General features: G+C 48.9%; 1 protein-coding gene across 4 annotated transcripts in view; it reads left to right on the top strand.

The window, feature by feature from the left end:
* The window catches only part of DCAF1 (DDB1 and CUL4 associated factor 1), a 41518-nt gene that overhangs the window by 22580 nt on the left and 2112 nt on the right, over nt 1–16826 (top strand). For 3 of the 4 annotated variants that reach the window (XM_081160836.1, XM_081160837.1, XM_081160838.1), the window contains 11 exons: nt 680–804; nt 1921–3184; nt 3735–3933; nt 4878–4960; nt 5489–5573; nt 8061–8294; nt 8877–8970; nt 9394–9498; nt 9705–9778; nt 10284–10385; nt 14064–14313. In XM_081160836.1, coding sequence (XP_081016962.1) covers nt 680–804; nt 1921–3184; nt 3735–3933; nt 4878–4960; nt 5489–5573; nt 8061–8294; nt 8877–8970; nt 9394–9498; nt 9705–9778; nt 10284–10385; nt 14064–14313 — 2615 coding nt within the window. The remainder of the gene's footprint in view (nt 1–679; nt 805–1920; nt 3185–3734; nt 3934–4877; nt 4961–5488; nt 5574–8060; nt 8295–8876; nt 8971–9393; nt 9499–9704; nt 9779–10283; nt 10386–14063; nt 14314–16826) is intronic. The other variant, XR_014000457.1, reaches the window with a different exon arrangement.

The raw sequence follows: 16826 nt of genomic DNA, 5'->3' as shown, positions 1-16826 counted from the left end.
AAAAAGTGTGATAATGGACATCTTAATACATAAACACTTGTTTGTATGTCTGATTATTTCCTTAGGACAGATTCCAGGAAGTGAAATTCCTGGGCCAAAGGTTATGAACATTTTAAGAATTTTGTTTCATATTTCCAGATTATTTTTTAAATATCTTTATTGATTTCAGAGAGAGGAAGGGAGAGGGAGAGAGAGATAGAAACATCAATGAGGAGAAAGAATCATTGACCGGCTGCCTCCTGCATGCCCCTAACTGGGGATTGAGCCCACAACCCAGGCACGTGCCCCGACCCGGAATCGAACCACCATCTCCTGGATCCTAGGCTGATGCTCAACCGCAGAGCCACGCCTGGCCGGGCTCCAGATTATTTTTTAAAAAGAGTGTCCTAATTTCTCCCCCAGCCAGAAGTTTGAGAGCATGCATCTCCACATTGTTACTAGTATTGGGGATTGTTCTTTGTTTCTAATCTTAGCAGTTTGATAGGTGAAAATTCCATCCCTGTGTTTTCTGCAAGTTATGTCACAGTGACGTCTGAACCCTCCTGCTGTTACGGTTAGGGACAAGCCACAGAGGCAGTAGTTGTGACCCATTCTCTCTCCCCCTCTTCCTCTTTTTTTTAACTGTTGTTTCTTGTGGCTGGATCCTATTTCCTTTTGACTAACTATTCTTCTTGTCCAGGAATGACACTGTGCGCTTTGCCTTGGATGTCCTGGCTATTCTCACTGTTGTGCCAAAAATCCAGCTCCAGTTGGCAGAATCAGTGGATGTGCTAGATGAGGCCGGCTCCACCGTCTCTACCGTAGGTAGGTTGTACCTTGCCGTTTTTGTTATTGGTTGGTCTGGATTTGTTTTCCTTTGCTAATTCTGGTTGTGGTTCCTTACCTGACCTAAGTAGTAAGGAAGGGAGGTAGTGGAAGAGGGTACTTTGTTTGTTCCTTCTGAGTCATGCCATACAGCTTCACTTGATGGAGTCCTGTCAGTGAACTCGGGCGTTGGGTGGTACAGGCATTTCTTTTTTTTTTTTTTCTTTTTTTATATATCTTTATTGATCTCAGAGAGAGGAAGGGAGAGAGAGAGGTAGAAACATCAATGATGAGAGAGTCATTGATCCGCTAGCCCGCAACCCGGGCATGTGCCCTGACCGGGAATCGAACCCCAACTGCCGCTGAGCCACGCCCGGCCAGGCATGGTACAGGCATTTCTGATGTATGGTTTGTGTGCATTCCCCAAAACCTTGCACTCTGCAGAGCCTCGTGCTGAAAATAAGGTGTGTAGGAAAAGTGGGTGGGGCAGATAGTAAAAAACTTTTGTAGCCTTGTAATCTAAGCCCTAATAAAATCAGTAATTGGCAGGCAGCTCAGGATAATAGAAGCTGTCATACACAACAAAAGAAAAATGCACTGTTTGAAAATGCTACACTTGAGAGCAGGGCTGATGAGAGCTGCTGCTAAGGTGAGCATGGAAAGCAGTGTGTCTGGCTGTGGGCTCTCGGGTGCACCACTTGGGGAGGAAGCTCAAGGCACAGCCGCTTGTTTTTAACTTTCCTCATATAGCAGAAAGGCTCCTGCTGCCAGGCAGAGGGTTTTTTCTTTCCTGCTGAAGGTTTTAATTTAGTCCCATTATTTTTGCTCTTCTTACCTAGGAAAACTTGCACATTAACTTAGTGACCTCCAAATACTACTGACATCATTCCCCTGTTTAACAGCTGCACATGAGCTATTGTATCCTAAAGGTACATTGCAGCAGAACTGATTGTATTTTACACAAACAATTCCATGTACATTTTCTAAAAAGTGTGGTAGTTTAAGTGGAATAAAATGAATAGAACTTTAAATTTTGACTCTGAAACAGCCATTGAAGTTCTCCATGGGTTTTATGAGAGAGAATATAAAATGTTTTGTTTCTCCCCTTCCACTTAGGTATCAGCATTATTTTGGGAGTGGCTGAGGGTGAGTTCTTTATCCATGATGCTGAAATTCAGAAGTCAGCACTACAGATTATCATAAACTGTGTGTGTGGCCCAGATAACCGAATTTCCAGTATTGGCAAGTTTATCTCTGGAACTCCTCGGAGGAAGCTGCCGCAGACTCCCAAAAGTAGCGAGCACACCCTGGCCAAGATGTGGAATGTGGTCCAGTCCAACAATGGTATCAAGGTGCTCCTGTCCTTACTGTCCATCAAGATGCCCATCACAGATGCAGACCAGATCCGGGCCCTGGCTTGTAAGGCCCTGGTGGGCCTGTCTCGAAGCAGCACTGTCCGGCAGATCATCAGCAAGCTGCCCCTTTTCAGCAGCTGCCAGATCCAGCAGCTGATGAAGGAACCTGTGCTGCAGGACAAGCGCAGTGACCATGTCAAGTTCTGCAAGTATGCTGCCGAGCTCATTGAACGGGTGTCAGGAAAGCCGCTTCTCATTGGTACTGACGTGTCCCTGGCACGGCTGCAGAAAGCAGATGTTGTTGCCCAGTCAAGGATCTCCTTCCCTGAGAAAGAGCTGCTTCTGTTGATACGAAACCATCTGATTTCTAAAGGGCTTGGGGAGACAGCAACTGTGCTGACGAAAGAGGCTGACCTGCCCATGACTGCTGCCTCCCATTCTTCTGCCTTCACCCCAGTCACTGCTGCTGCTTCTCCCGTCTCTCTTCCCCGAACCCCTCGTATTGCTAACGGCATCGCAACTCGACTGGGCAGCCATGTGACTGTGGGTGCCACTGCTCCTCCTGCCCCCACTGCCCATCCTCAGCCACGGCCACCCCAGGGTTCGCTAGCTCTGCCTGGCCCGTCTTATGCGGGCAACTCCCCTTTGATTGGTAGGATCAGTTTTATCAGAGAGAGACCGTCACCCTGCAATGGCAGGAAAATCAGAGTGTTGCGGCAGAAGTCGGACCATGGCGCCTACAGCCAAAGCCCAGCCATAAAAAAGCAGCTGGACAGACATCTTCCTTCCCCACCTACACTGGACAGTATCATCACAGAGTATCTTAGAGAGCAGCATGCACGCTGCAAGAACCCAGTGGCCACCTGCCCACCTTTCTCTCTCTTTACTCCTCATCAGTGTCCTGAGCCAAAACAGAGGCGGCAGGCGCCAATAAACTTTACCTCCAGGCTGAATCGCAGAGCATCGTTTCCAAAGTATGGTGGGGTGGATGGCGGATGCTTTGACAGGCACCTTATCTTTAGCAGGTAAGGAGAGGCCCCCTCACTCCCTGGGAATTGGAATGATTGGGGCCATATCAGCATCAAGTGATTAGTCCAGAAAATCCTTTATTGTCCTGAAATACCAGAGATTTATGTGAATCGAGCAGTGTGACTGTACCCCCTTTCGTCAACCATGGGTTCCTTGTGTGATTGTTGGCAACATACTGATAGAATACTGTGTGTTCTTGTTACGACGAGTGTGTTTTCTAGAACCCATGGAACATGCTGTCTCTAGGCTCCCCAGCTTGTTTCTGTGCTGGTCCAGGTTGTCTCCTGTTTTGGTTCTTTATAAATCTTAGGTAAAGGTCATGGGGTTACAGGTTTCAAACTTGGGAATTTTAGTTATTGTCTAAACTTGTGGGTGGAGAGCCTTTTTTCATTTAAGGTGAAAATGAACTACTAAAGGTCATGTGCTGTGTTGGAAGAACGTTTGAGACATAAATGCTCTATGTTTTCTTTCATCCTTCTAGCAAAGTTTTCTTTTTCTGAGTCCCTGCACATTCTTTGTCTCTGATTCTCTCTCTCGTTGGCTCAGGTTTCGCCCTATCTCAGTGTTCCGGGAAGCCAATGAGGATGAGAGCGGCTTCACCTGCTGTGCGTTCTCAGCACGGGAGCGGTTCCTGATGCTCGGCACCTGCACAGGGCAGCTGAAGCTCTACAATGTGTTTAGTGGGCAGGAGGAGGCCAGCTATAACTGTCACAACTCGGCCATCACGCACCTCGAACCTTCCAGGGTAAGGGTCCCCTCCTACGTTGTTCTCAGTCATTTTTCTAAGATGGGTTGGTGAATTTTGGCCCCGTTGGGTGGCTGGCTGCCTGTATTTGTACATAAAGTTTTATTGGAACATAGCCATGCTCATAGTTTATGTGTTGTCTGTGGCTGCTTCTGTGCTTCAATGGCAGAGTTGAGTAGCTGCAACCATATGGCCTACAGAGCATAATGTATTTACCTGGCCTTCTAAGTATTTATCTGGCCTGTTCTAACACCTAGAGGTAATCTGTCTATCTATCTGTGTATATATACGTATATGTGCGCATATATATCTATAGGTATTTTAAGTTGTCTCAGTTGGAAACTGAGATTACCAACTATGAACATAAGAATTTTATTTTTATGTAAGAAATCCCGAAGTCCTGTGAAGTTTTAGGAAAATAAGCATTGTGTGATTCTAGTGGGCCATAGTTTATCAGTACAGCTTTGTGATGGAATTGACACCTTTGCTATTCTGTCAGGACTGTTCAGATGACAGGGACAGTTTTTCTAATTTTAGAGGGAAGGGGGAGTAAACTCACCCTTTACTTAGTTTTCTTTCTAAAAGACCTTTAAGAGTCCTAGCTTGGAAGTCTAACAAATGTTTTCAATTGACTGATGTTTCAAAAATGAGGAATGTGGCCAAATATTAAGAAATGAGGAACCTCTTGATACCTTCCCACGTTGCTTCCCCTCCATCTTCGGAGCTGTTGCATTCTGTGCTACTCGTTCAAGAGGATTGAGTGTTATCTTAAACTTAGCTAGTTTTTAGTACACTGCAAGGGCATGTACCTAAATCCTAGCAGCTTCTGACCTTTTCTTGGTTCCTGTGAGTTTTTCTTTATAATTCCACAGTACTTTTTTAAGATTGCATTTCAGACTCCTACTGGCAGGTAGTGAAACCCACCTTGGGCCTCCTTCTTTCAGGACGGGTCCTTGCTGCTGACGTCTGCTACTTGGAGCCAGCCTCTGTCTGCACTTTGGGGAATGAAATCAGTGTTTGATATGAAGTATGTATCTACGTGTACAACCTAGCCTCTGTGTTTCAGTTTACCTAATACCCCCTTCATCTGATCCTTAGACTCAGAGCCTTTTGGAAAAGAGAAAGGTTGAGAATTTTTGCGTCTCTCTCTTCCTCATCTGTGGCTCATGTTTAATAAGATAAGGCTTTATCTTTCTTAATTCCTAGACATGCTGACTAGGAATATACATTCCCATCCCAGCAGGACCTTTGCTGACCCACACGGCACGTGTTTATTTTTCACATGCACACGTGACAGCTGCACTCAGCTGGGGCAAAGTTCACAGGCAGGTGTGCCTTATTAGCCATTTCTTTAATCCAGTAATTCCCATAAATTATTTTGGATCTCCTTGGATGAAGGGAATTTTCTTTTTAATCTTAAGTGTACGATATTTTCCTCTTTGGGAGCTGAGAATCTGCAGGTGAGTGTGGTTGGGCATGAGCCTGAGGCTCACCTTTATTTTCAGTCTGTTGAGTATGTCCTGAGGGCATCACTCGAGCACCTGTTTGTCCGCAGGCATTCCTTCACCGAAGATCACTATGTTGAGTTCAGTAAGCACTCACAGGACCGCGTCATAGGCACGAAAGGAGACATAGCCCACGTAAGTACTGGATCCTCTGCTTTCAGACTCTATGCCTGTCTGTTCATACTGAATCTTCTGGACTGACTGAGGACTTAGGCCCCGTGGGCAACTAGAGGTTGCTCAGCAGTACTGTTTCTGGCTAGAGCCTAGTTCTAAGCTATCTGGGAAAAATGTAAAAGGAACAAACAGGAACTTAATCTGGCAGTTTGAGAAAGATGTCATTAGCATAGCAGGTATTTTAAAATACTAAGTTTTAGATGAAATAAAGTCCTTGCTTTTGTGGACCCTCAATGGGAGACAATAAATAAAGAAGCAAATATGTGATGTGTCAGGTGGTAAGAGCTGATGCAGAGCAGAAAGCAGGTAAGAGGTCGAGCGCTTGCTAGTGGTGTGGGGTACTTGTGCTTTATCTGGGTAGTTGGTGTCCTGACTGGATAATGCTTAAGCAGCCTCACGGAGGAGGTGTGGGTGTCATGCAGGTATCTGGGGGAAGAGTGTCCTGTGAGGGGATCACAAGGGAGTCAGCTCTTGGGAGGAAGGAGGGAGAGGAGAGGAAGAGCTGAGGTCAGTGGGGGCATGTTGTGTAGTATCTTGTAGCCTGTTACGACTTTTGTCTTTACTTCTGAGTGAGGTGAAGACACTGAAGGGTGAGCAGAGGACACATGATTGGATTTAAAGTTCCTAAGTGTGTGAGTCTGGTTTCTGTGAGAGCAGTAAGAGCAGGCTTTCCAGTTAGGAGGCTGTTGTGCCAGTCTACCTGTGAGTGCTGCCGTGGGGCTGAGCCCAGGTGCTCATGGTGTGGAGGCACTGACAGATGATGGAGCTGGGCCCTGGGTTTTGGACACATGAAGTTTGTTATTCTGTTAGGCATTCAAGTAGGGAATGGCCAGTTGAATATACAAGTTGGGCGTTGAGGAGAGAGTTCTGGAGTGGGAGATGCAGATACAGGAATTGTCCACATGCTGATAGTATCTAGAGCCATGAACCTGGATGAGATCACTGAATAAGCTAGAGAAGAGCTGGGGGCCAGAGTCCTGGCTTGTTCCAATATTTAGAAGTTGCTAAGTGAGGACCTTGGGAAGGAGGCCAAAGAGTGGCTAGTAAAGCAGCAGGATACCCCAGGAAAAAGGTGTGCCCTAGAAGACAAAGGAAGACTCTTAAGGAAGGACTGATCAGCTGGGTCAGAAACTGCTGATGAGCTAGCTGCCTAAGATGAAAATTGAGAAGTAACCTTTGATTTAACAACATGGAGGTCTTGTTAACTGTCAGGAGCTAGTTTCGTCTAAGTTTCCATGGGCTAGAAATCTGATTCAAGTGGGTTCATGGGAGAACACAGGAGAGCAGTGGGTGGCACTGGGAATAGACAAGTTTTTTGAAGGTTTTGCTGAAAACAAAGAGAAGTGGGTAGTAGCTTGAGGTGAGGGGTATGGGGTGATGAAGGGGATTTCTCCCAAACTTCTGAAAATGTTAAAATATATAGAAGAGTTGGAAGAATAGTACATATACCTACCACCTAGATTATCAGTTTAATAATTTGCCATATTTTCTTTCTGTGTAAATGTGTGTGTGTTTCTGAATCATTTGAAAGTAAGTTGCAAACATCATGACTTTTATCCCTGTCTTGTAGAAAGTATATCCCCACAGTAAGGACATTTTTACATAATACACTCTATCATGTTTAAGGAAGTTTACAGTAATTCCCAAATGTCACCTAGTATCCATTCCATACCCAGTTTTTCTGATTGTTCCTGCTATGTTTGGTTTCAAATGTTTTTTGTTTTTTTTGAACCAGGATCCAGCCAAGATTCACACATTGCATTTGGTTGTTATGTCTCACTAATGTTTTAAAGCCAAGAATCATTTCTCCAGTTTTCATGACATTCACTTTTGAAGAGACCAGGCTAGTTGTCTTGTCCCATGACCTGGATTTGTTTGTGTCCTTGTGATGTCTCCTTATTTGTTCCTATATTAAAGGAGGGTTTTAAAAGGTTGGAACTATTACAGCTGATGGGACAGCTGGTCTCTGCATGGGCTGCACAGTGTAGACTTCGGAACTTTCAGTATTGTAGGGCTAAGGCACGTACATCAGGAGATTGTAAGGAGAAGGGTATTTCATTAATGCCTTTTTTCAAAAAGTAACCCATATGCGTATTCTATGGATAATTACGGGTTAATCCATATGGAGAATTCCTCAGTTTCAGTCTCAGAAACGTTCTGTTTCTTGAAAGGGGGCAGGTAGAAGAGGGTGTTCTTTCCCTGTTGCTGTCACACTTCTCGTTTTCGTACGTGTGAACACTCTTCGAACCGTGACTGGGAACCGAAGCACTTAAACTTTGCTAGACGGCTGTGGTCTTCCTGTTTTCCAGTTATTGTGCAATGTTAGGGCTTTTGTAATTTTGGTGGGTTTTGGAAAGCATGGGAGAGATATTTTATACAACTTCTCTTTGAATTTGTCAATGAATGGATTGGTCTGATTTTTCTCTTCCCACCCCTTCTTCTCTAAAGATTTATGATATTCAGACTGGCAACAAGCTGTTGACTCTGTTTAACCCAGATCTTGCCAACAACTACAAGAGGAACTGTGCCACCTTTAACCCTACAGATGATCTTGTCTTAAATGATGGCGTCCTCTGGGATGTCCGCTCTGCACAGGCCATCCACAAGTTTGACAAGTTCAACATGAACATCAGTGGCGTTTTCCATCCGAACGGGCTGGAGGTCATCATTAATACTGAGATTGTATCCTTTATACCCAGGTCTTACTTCCCATTTATCTAGTTTGTGATACAGAAATGATTTATTTTTCTGTCGGTATCTGTTTAAAGTATTTACACAGGTCCCACACAGGTAATAATCTGGTATCTGTCCTGTGGTTTGAGGTGTTCGTGAGCCTCCAAATGGACCTGTGTCTGGGTTGGTAATTACCAGTGACTTTCACAAGCACATTTTCTTTGTGTTGTGAAAATTCATCAGCTTTGCTGCCTTCCACTTCCCCAAGTACCAAATTGACTTTTACTGTCTTCAGAACGACTTGATTTTTGCTCTGTAGGAACCAGTTGCTAGGCATAAGAGTAAAAGGAAGTTCTGTTGAGAGGAAGGGAACTCATGTAGCTTTCCTGTGAGGGAAGAGACCGAGGAGGTTTTTAGGGACTCTAATAACATGCTTTTATCTTACCCTGATCTCATTGACTTTTAAAACATTAATACCTAGCAGGAGGGGGGAAAGTGATATTTCAGAATTTCTCCCAGGAGGTTAGATAAAAAGTTTTGTGTAAAATAGTTTTTAATAAATAAAATTTTTCTTGACCACTCCCTTCCCAGTGGGACCTTCGCACTTTCCATCTTTTGCACACAGTCCCTGCTCTGGATCAGTGCCGCGTGGTGTTCAACCACACGGGGACGGTGATGTATGGAGGTGCGCCTCTCCCCTCCCTTCGGTGTCCCCTCTCCCTGCTTTCCGCTCACTTGGTTCATACTTCCTTTTCGGAAAGTGCTCTCAAATGTGACTTGAAAAGCACTGGAAATTGTAGCATAAAAGATAAAATGATAAACAAGTGGTGACAAAAGAAGATGAAAAATAGGTTGATTTAGGGTAAGAGGTCACTGGCTTTGAAGGTGAGTAAATCTTGTGTAGAAAGAAATTTCATGCAGCAACTTCCCATGCGTGTCATGAGCTTGGAGAGAAAGCTTCGCGTTTGTTGTCCCGCGATGCCGTCCTTGCTGGGAGCCAGTGGGAGGGCGGGCGTGCTTGCCGAGGTGGGCGGTGCACGGAGGACGCTTGTCAATAGGGACGTTTGGGTTCTAATAGTGCCTCCTGCCCGCCCTCTCCCCCCACCAGCGATGCTGCAGGCGGACGATGAGGATGACCTGATGGAGGAAAGGATGAAGAGCCCTTTCGGGTCGTCCTTCCGGACATTCAACGCAACTGACTACAAGCCTATAGGTGAGCGCGGGGGGCGGACCTCGGTCATTTGTACTTTCATGTTCCTTGTTGAGGGGCCTCCATTTTCCGGGAGGACTGTAATTTTCATGGGAAAGCAGAGGAGTTATGGGATATTTATGAACAGTCACCTTGAATTCCTGTAGAGGAGAAGCTGGTTGTAGGGTCACAGTATAGTCCAGTCCTGAGTCTCGTCCGTTGCTTTCCAGCGACCATCGATGTTAAGCGGAACATCTTTGACCTGTGCACGGACACCAAGGACTGCTACCTGGCTGTCATTGAGGTAAAGGGAGCCAGCAGAGCCCTGCTGTTTGTTGTGATATTTAGGATTCCTGGACTGCGGGAATTTTTTTCGGAGTAAGAGATATTATAAAGCTGATGGGTTCCTGATGGTAGACTATTGATACCCTCACTTGAGGGGATTTGGAAGATACACAGTATAAGAGGAGTAATAGGAAAGTGCCAGGATAAAACAGGGCGGAGAGTCTGGCCCCCGTTACCTTAGACTCACTCGTCACCCCCTTTTTAGAGGGGTCTGGATCCCTCGCCAGACAGGACAGGTTTACTCTGAGAACGGTGATGTCGTGTCTACATCCCTCGCTGGCTGAGCCTGTTGTCCTTGGTTTGTTCCTTCTCGTGTCCTGGGTGTAGCATTTCCAGAGTCAGTTTAAGAATTTAGGGTATTGGGGTATCTGCTAGCTCAGCCTCAGGGTCAGGGTGCTGGTCAGAGCTGAGGGCTGGGCTGTGGCTGCCTCCTGCCGCCCCCCGTGACCTGGGTGCTCTTTTAGAACCAGAGCAGCATGGACGCGCTCAACATGGACACGGTGTGCCGGCTCTACGAGGTGGGCCGGCAGCGGCTGGCGGAGGACGAGGAGGAGGAGGAGGACCAGGTGGGTGCGGCACCTGCTCGCGTGTCCCATCTCTGTCGACCTGGGGGGGGGGGGGGGTTGAGCTGCAGCCCCAGCCCGGGCCTGTGCCCTGAGGGGAATTAGCCACGGCTCCCGGGTCCTAGGGGCACTCACTGCTGAGCCTGGGCGGCTGCCGACACTTTGTGCAGGGGCCCTGCTCTCCTGCTCTCGCTGTGGGCTAAGGAGCAGCCCTCGCTATACCTGCTGGCACGTTCTGAAGGCGTCACGTGCCCTCAGTCACAAACTCAGAAGGGATTTTGTTAGAGCCTTAGCCAGTGCCTGATGCTCCCGCGCCTTCGCTGTGAACTGACGGGCGGGTGAGCACTTCGTGATTCTGTTCCAGAGATTTCCTCGAACTCACCCTGGGGGCGACCTCAGGATGCCCACTTTATGGCATAGCTTGTTTTCAGAGTAATAGAGCTTATAGGTACAGAGAAGATTTGATGCCTTTGAGAAGTTAAATGTTTATGAAGTGTGAGTGGATAGTATCACGTCCCAGAGCGTTAGCTTCTCCTTTCAGGTGCCAGGTGCTCGCCTGCGTCACATGTCAGCGTCAGTTCCGAAACGGATCCTTCCTGTGTCTCGGGCTCAGAACCACGTTCTAAGTTTACACTCTCCAGGCCAAATTCTTTAGTTTAACTTGACTATGTATTGCTTGCCGAGTAATACAGAGTTGAAATAAATGACCAGGGCTTTACTTTCTTGCTGCAGATGTTAAAGCGGGCAGATGTCTTTTATCCAGATCTCGGGTTCATTTTCTGTTTTTTCCCACCTTTCGCTATGGTGTTGCTTAGTGCTGGTGCCCTGGGCGGGGCGGGGGACCCTTGGACGAGAGGAATCTCTGCCATAGCTCCCTCCACCCCTCCCTGCTCCTTGGTAAATCATGCTCACTGGTTCGGTCTAATGAAGTAGCTTGGTTAGTGTCCTTCCCAAACAGCTTGTTGTTTAAGATTTAAAAGAATTGTTTAAGAGCAATAGTTTTTGAAAATGGTAATTTTAAATGCATTTTTTGGATGAAGTCTGATGCTGTGGGTGAGGGACTTGTGCTCCTCTGACAGGAGGTAGCACTGACTGAGCCAGGGTGTTTGCTTTGTCAGTGTGAGATTTAGGTGTGTGCGCCCCATTGGGCTTTACAGGCTGTGAACCTCTGGTTTGTCCTGCAGAGGCTGAAGCAGGAAAAAAGACAGCTTATTTTTCTGTGGTTCTACTTAACTTGCCTTCTGAGAGGTTAAGGGGGAGGAGCGGTGGTCAGGACTCCTGACTTTGAGGCAGGAGGAGGAAGCCGCCTTGGCATGGACAGTAGGGTCAGGGCAGCAGGCTCAGGGGTGCCCCGCCGCGTGGCCTGCGCCTGTCTGTGGAGGAGCGCGCAGTCTCGCCGCCTTGGAGAAGACTCGGGGTGTGGGGTAGGTGTGCAGTGGGGTGAGTTAGCATCGCTTCTGCGTTTCTCAGGACTTGGGCACGTTTCATACACACTCACACCTCGGTCCATGGGTCATTGGGTGCATTTCATCAAAGGACAGCCATTTGAAAACTACTTTCACCCTTAAGCCCTTGGTGTTTCGATATTTGACTCAGTGGGGTAAGCTTTAGTGGGTTAAGGCCTACCTGTTGAAGCGAGTTTCCCTGATGCTGGCTCACCTGTCCTGGAGCCGTGTGTCACGTCGCTGTCCTTACTGTCTCCAGCATACTTCTCCCCGTGGTAGTTTTTTTTTTTTTTTTTTTTAAACTCATTTTCCTTTGTGTGCTTCACCTGATTTTAAAACTAGAGTCTTCATTTTCATACGAGTCATTTGCTATTTAAAGTTTTGTCCTAGTCTGGATATCTGCTCTCAGGTCTTCTCAGGTGTCCGGGTGTGACTGAAGTCACTCAGGGATGCAGGCACCTGTGACCGAGACCTTTGAATTTGCCTTTTTACCTCAGCAAAATAAACTCAGAAGCCCAGCGGCCAGCTGCCGTTTGATGAAATGGTCCAGCGTAAAGTGCCTGCATAAACGGTCATCTGTTTAAAGTCTCAGGGATGTAACGTACATACCATAAAAATGGTTGTCTTTTCCCTTATGTTTAAATAAGTTTGGAGATTAACAAGGAAGGAGCTGCACCTTTGTGTTGTAGTGTGAGCGACCCAGCTCACCTGGCGGCTGCTCGTCTGCCGCCTGCCGGCGCTTGATGGGCAGAGAAGCCAGTCGCTGTCCAAGCTCGTGTTCTCCACTGGGGTTCTGGTGTCTGTGTTGTTTTGAAAAATGTCTCCCCTCCTCCTCCTCCCTCCCTGTCCCTCTCTCCTTCCCCTCCCCGAAAAGCAGTGGGAAAAAGATCCTCGGAAGAGAATTAAACAAAATGAGCCCAGCCCAGCTGTGGTGCCGGGGAAATGACAAAGCCAGGGGTTAGCGATTGACCATTTGAAAAGCCAGCTACTTTCAACTGATTATAGTTAACCTTAAATTTGTATTAAAAAGCAGGAGAGTCAGGCCCTTTCTCCCTCCCCTGCATCTGGAATCTGGGACACACTGTGCTCCCCAAGTGTGTTCCCCGAGCGGGCTTCCCGCCGGCAGCGGGCGGCAAGAGTGTGCGCTGGTCACATGGCTGCCGGAGCCTGGCCGGGGGCACCCAAAAGGCCCTTTCCCTCCTACAAAGTTTAAAATGAACGTGAATTAGATCCTGTCAGCGAGGAGAGTAGAACACAAGCACCTCGGACTCTGAAATGAGCCTGTAGCTCTTAAGTAGCGTGAACACCAGGAACAGATGTTGGGAGGAGGAAAAGCAGTTTAAACTTCGTAAAATATGACATGTTGAAATACGAGGACGGTGGGCTCCGGTCGGAATTCCACTTTTGGGGAAGCTGCGCTGCTGTTCTCCCGGTTCGTCACCTTTTCCTCCTGGCAAGGCTGGCAGTTGGTATTTGAGCGGAAGGGTGACTGACTGACTGCGGGTCACACTTGGAAACACCTGTCGTCTTTGTCAAGGCAGAGGTGCTGTGCCCTCTTCTGCTTGAAGGGAAGCTGTTTAGGTGCTAGTGCCGAGTTGGCATCTGCGCAGATGCCAGAACGTGTCATTTACAAAGCCGGGCACCTAGAGCCAAGCGTTTCATTTTATGGTAGTTTTCCCACCTTTGGGAAGGTCTCTTAAGAATGAAAGTTAGGACAGTTTCTCTAGCACACGCTGTGTCTGTAACGGAAAGTGGGCTCGTGTCAGTGCTTTGCACCGAATCCGATTTGTGTGGTTCAGACCGAGTGCAGGTTACCCACAGCCTCGGCAGGAACTTGGAGCCAGAGCCCCAGGAGCTGTGTTCTCCTTGTGGGTAGGAGAGCGGTAGCTTCCACGGGTAGCAGCTTTTGTTCCGGTGCCTCCTTGGGTTTCTCTTGGTTTGGCTGATGCAGGCAGAGAAGAGCCCTTGGGGTTGTCTGTGAGGAGCCTAGAGTGTGGACGGCAGAGGCCTCTGCAGGCGAGCTCGCCGTCCCTGGGTGAGGGCTGTGTGACCAGTCACATCACCCTCACAGTCTCGGGGGCCACGCACATGCCTGGTGCTGCCCCGCTGACGAGGCTGCTGCCCCTTGGCTGTGCTAACCTGGACCGCCGCCCTCCACGACGTTTCCTCTCTGGGAAGGAGGGGACCCCACGGCCCGCCCCGTGCTCACCCTCGCGGGCTGGCTGCTCTTTTCCAGGAAGAGGAGGAGCAGGAGGAGGAAGACGACGACGACGACGATGACACCGATGACCTGGACGACCTGGACACTGACCAGCTGCTGGAGGCGGAGCTGGAAGAGGAGGACGCCAACGAGAACGCGGGGGAGGAGGGGGACAACGACTTCTCCCCCTCCGACGAGGAGCTGGCCAACCTCCTGGAGGAGGGCGAGGATGGAGAGGACGAGGACTCCGACGCCGACGAGGAGGTGGAGCTGATCCTGGGGGACAGTAAGTCCAGGACCGGCCACGGGGCCGAGCCCGGGCAAGGTGCCTGCTCTGCCCCAGCCCAGCCCCAGTGGAAGCCGCACCAGGACTCCGTGCCCCTTAGCTGTGCATTCAGCCCCCCGGCCCCATGAGCAGCCGCAGTTTCCCGTCTCTGACCCTCTGCTCTCCCGTCAGACTGTGGAGCCAGGCAGCTGTTATCCCTTAGCTTTAAAACAGGCTGGCAAGTGTCGTCCATAACGGGCGCAGTCAGTGTTCACTCTCGCGGCCGCATGGTCTCTGTTGTGGCGCGAAGGCAGCCAGAGATACGCACGAGCTCACTGGGGGCTGGTAGCGGGAGCCTCGGGGGCGGCTGAGTGCAGTTCTTCCCAGGGCGGAGCCGGCGTCTGTCCTGCTCCTCTCTCAGGTTCTGAAGGAGCAAAAGCCCTCTTGTGGAGGAGCCTTTCCTGTCTGCTTTTGCCTTCAAGGCCAGGGGCACGTGTTTTTTGGCTTCTTTTGCCTCCCCCCCATTCCAAGTTAGAAAGAAAAAGCTCCCATTTTCCCAGCAGTTTCCCATTAGGACAGGTTTCTGAAGTCATTGTTCGACCATGCTAAGGAATCCTGAGTAACCCAGCTGATGGCTCCAGGGGTCTGCTTGCTCTGCAGCTGCACTGTTTCCAGGGGACACGCTTGGCAGCGTCTCTGTGACACATCACTGCTGACAGACTCGTGCTCGGGTGGCCCTGTGCTTCCTTGTGCTGCTGGGCCTGACGGGAGTAATCCCTGTGACAGCAGCTATTTTCCGTGTAGCTAACCTGGCCAGCATTCTCTCAGCCACGGTATTACACCAAACATAGTAGCCACTAACCACATGGACATGTGGCCATTAAAATTATAGTCATACAATCTAAAAAATTCAGTTCTTCATTTTAATGTCCATATTTCAAGTGCTCAGTAGCCTCATGTAGCTACCATATTGCACAGCACAAATACAGACGTTTTCATCACTGTGGAAACTATTGTGCTGGCCTAGGCCCAGCAGATGCCAAGTGTCTTTATAGTAGGTGTCTGGTTTTTTATAACCATTGGTGTGGTGGTAGAACGGGGGCGGGGGGAGGGGAGACAGCTCATACATGCTTCTGGCCCTCAGGAATGAAAGCCACCAGCTTAGGGAGACTCTTCCTCACACGTCCTCCGTGGGGCTCGGAGGGAGCACCTTCTAGCTGTCCACTTGCTATTTACCAGCTTCCGCTTTTTCCATACTGGAGGTTAGGGAGATTCAATGGAGGACTTGCCTTGTCCCTAGCCATGGTCACAGAGCCGGGTAAGAGGGACTAAGGGGCAAGGGACACATGACAGTATTGATGATACAAGGGCAAGTTTTACTGAACCCTTTTGTCATCTGAATAGTGACAAGGGCACAAGTTCCATTTCCCTTCAATTATAAGTAGTAAGTTAGGCTGAAGGAGCAGCTGGTGGTGGAGCCCGACCTGAGTGTGTCACTAATTTCCCCATCCTTAATTGGAGTGTAAAGCCACTAAACTTTATTTGGCCTGTAAAACTATTGCCTCCTTTAGTCTTTACTGTTCAGTTTAGGGAACCTTTTCTTTCCTAGCCCAAGACAATCTGGAAACATTGATTCTATCAGCAACGAGAGTGTTACTTTAACTTGGTGGGAGATCTGTGATGTGGAAATGCCTAATAGAGGACAGCTGGGGGACATTTCAGCTTGGGCTCGAGAACAGAGGTGGTGAAGAGGGGCACCTGCGGCATGTACTCCATTGTTTGAGAGACCCTGCAGCTCCTCGCAGCAGCAGAGGGCGCAGCGCCTGTGCCCTTTGTTAGCTGGTATTTCGCCTCACACTGATCCTCTAGAGCAGGAGCGCTTAGTCTTTGGGGGCTTATGGACCCTTTTAGGGTATGAGGGAAGCCATCTAGACTAGAAAACCACAGCGTGTGCCCCACCTAACCTTGCACACCCCTGGCTCCCAGACCCTGTGATTGATTCCCGGTGCAGAACCTGAACGCCTTGACTCTGAGGTCTCTGTTCCAGCCAGTTCTGCCCCCAAAGGCCTGTTTATTACAGAGCAACAGGCTAAATACCGCAAACTTGTGTTTACATCTACACGGCCTCTCAGGAGAGGGCCTCACCAGGTTTCCTGAACACTCAGAGGATGAGAAAGGCTGAGGAAGGTAGAGAAAGGGGCCCTGACACCTGAACGGGGGCGGGTGGGGGTGGGGGAGTGTCCAAGCCCTGAAGGCGCTTTCAAACCCTGCACCTGACACATGCCTCGAGACTGTGCTGTGAGCCTCACCCGGTGGCGCTTTAGTCCCAGATGCAGGGCAGAGGTGTTCAGACTCTAGGCAGCTGTACAGCTGATGGTCAGACAGGCCTCAGGTAGCTGGTCTGGCATTGGTGGCTCACAGCGGGGGTGCTCAGGTCTGCCATGGGGCCCGGGCACATGTGCTTGGCTCTGGGGAGCAGGCCCTACCCTTCCCTGCTGGCACTTCCTCCAAGTTCTGGCAGCAGGGACTGATGA

Source organism: Miniopterus schreibersii, assembly GCF_964146895.1.
Source record: "Miniopterus schreibersii genome assembly, chromosome: 15".
Lineage (NCBI taxonomy): Eukaryota > Metazoa > Chordata > Mammalia > Chiroptera > Miniopteridae > Miniopterus > Miniopterus schreibersii.
Note: the sequence above shows the minus strand (reverse complement) of the source record. Positions and strands in the feature narration are given on the sequence as shown.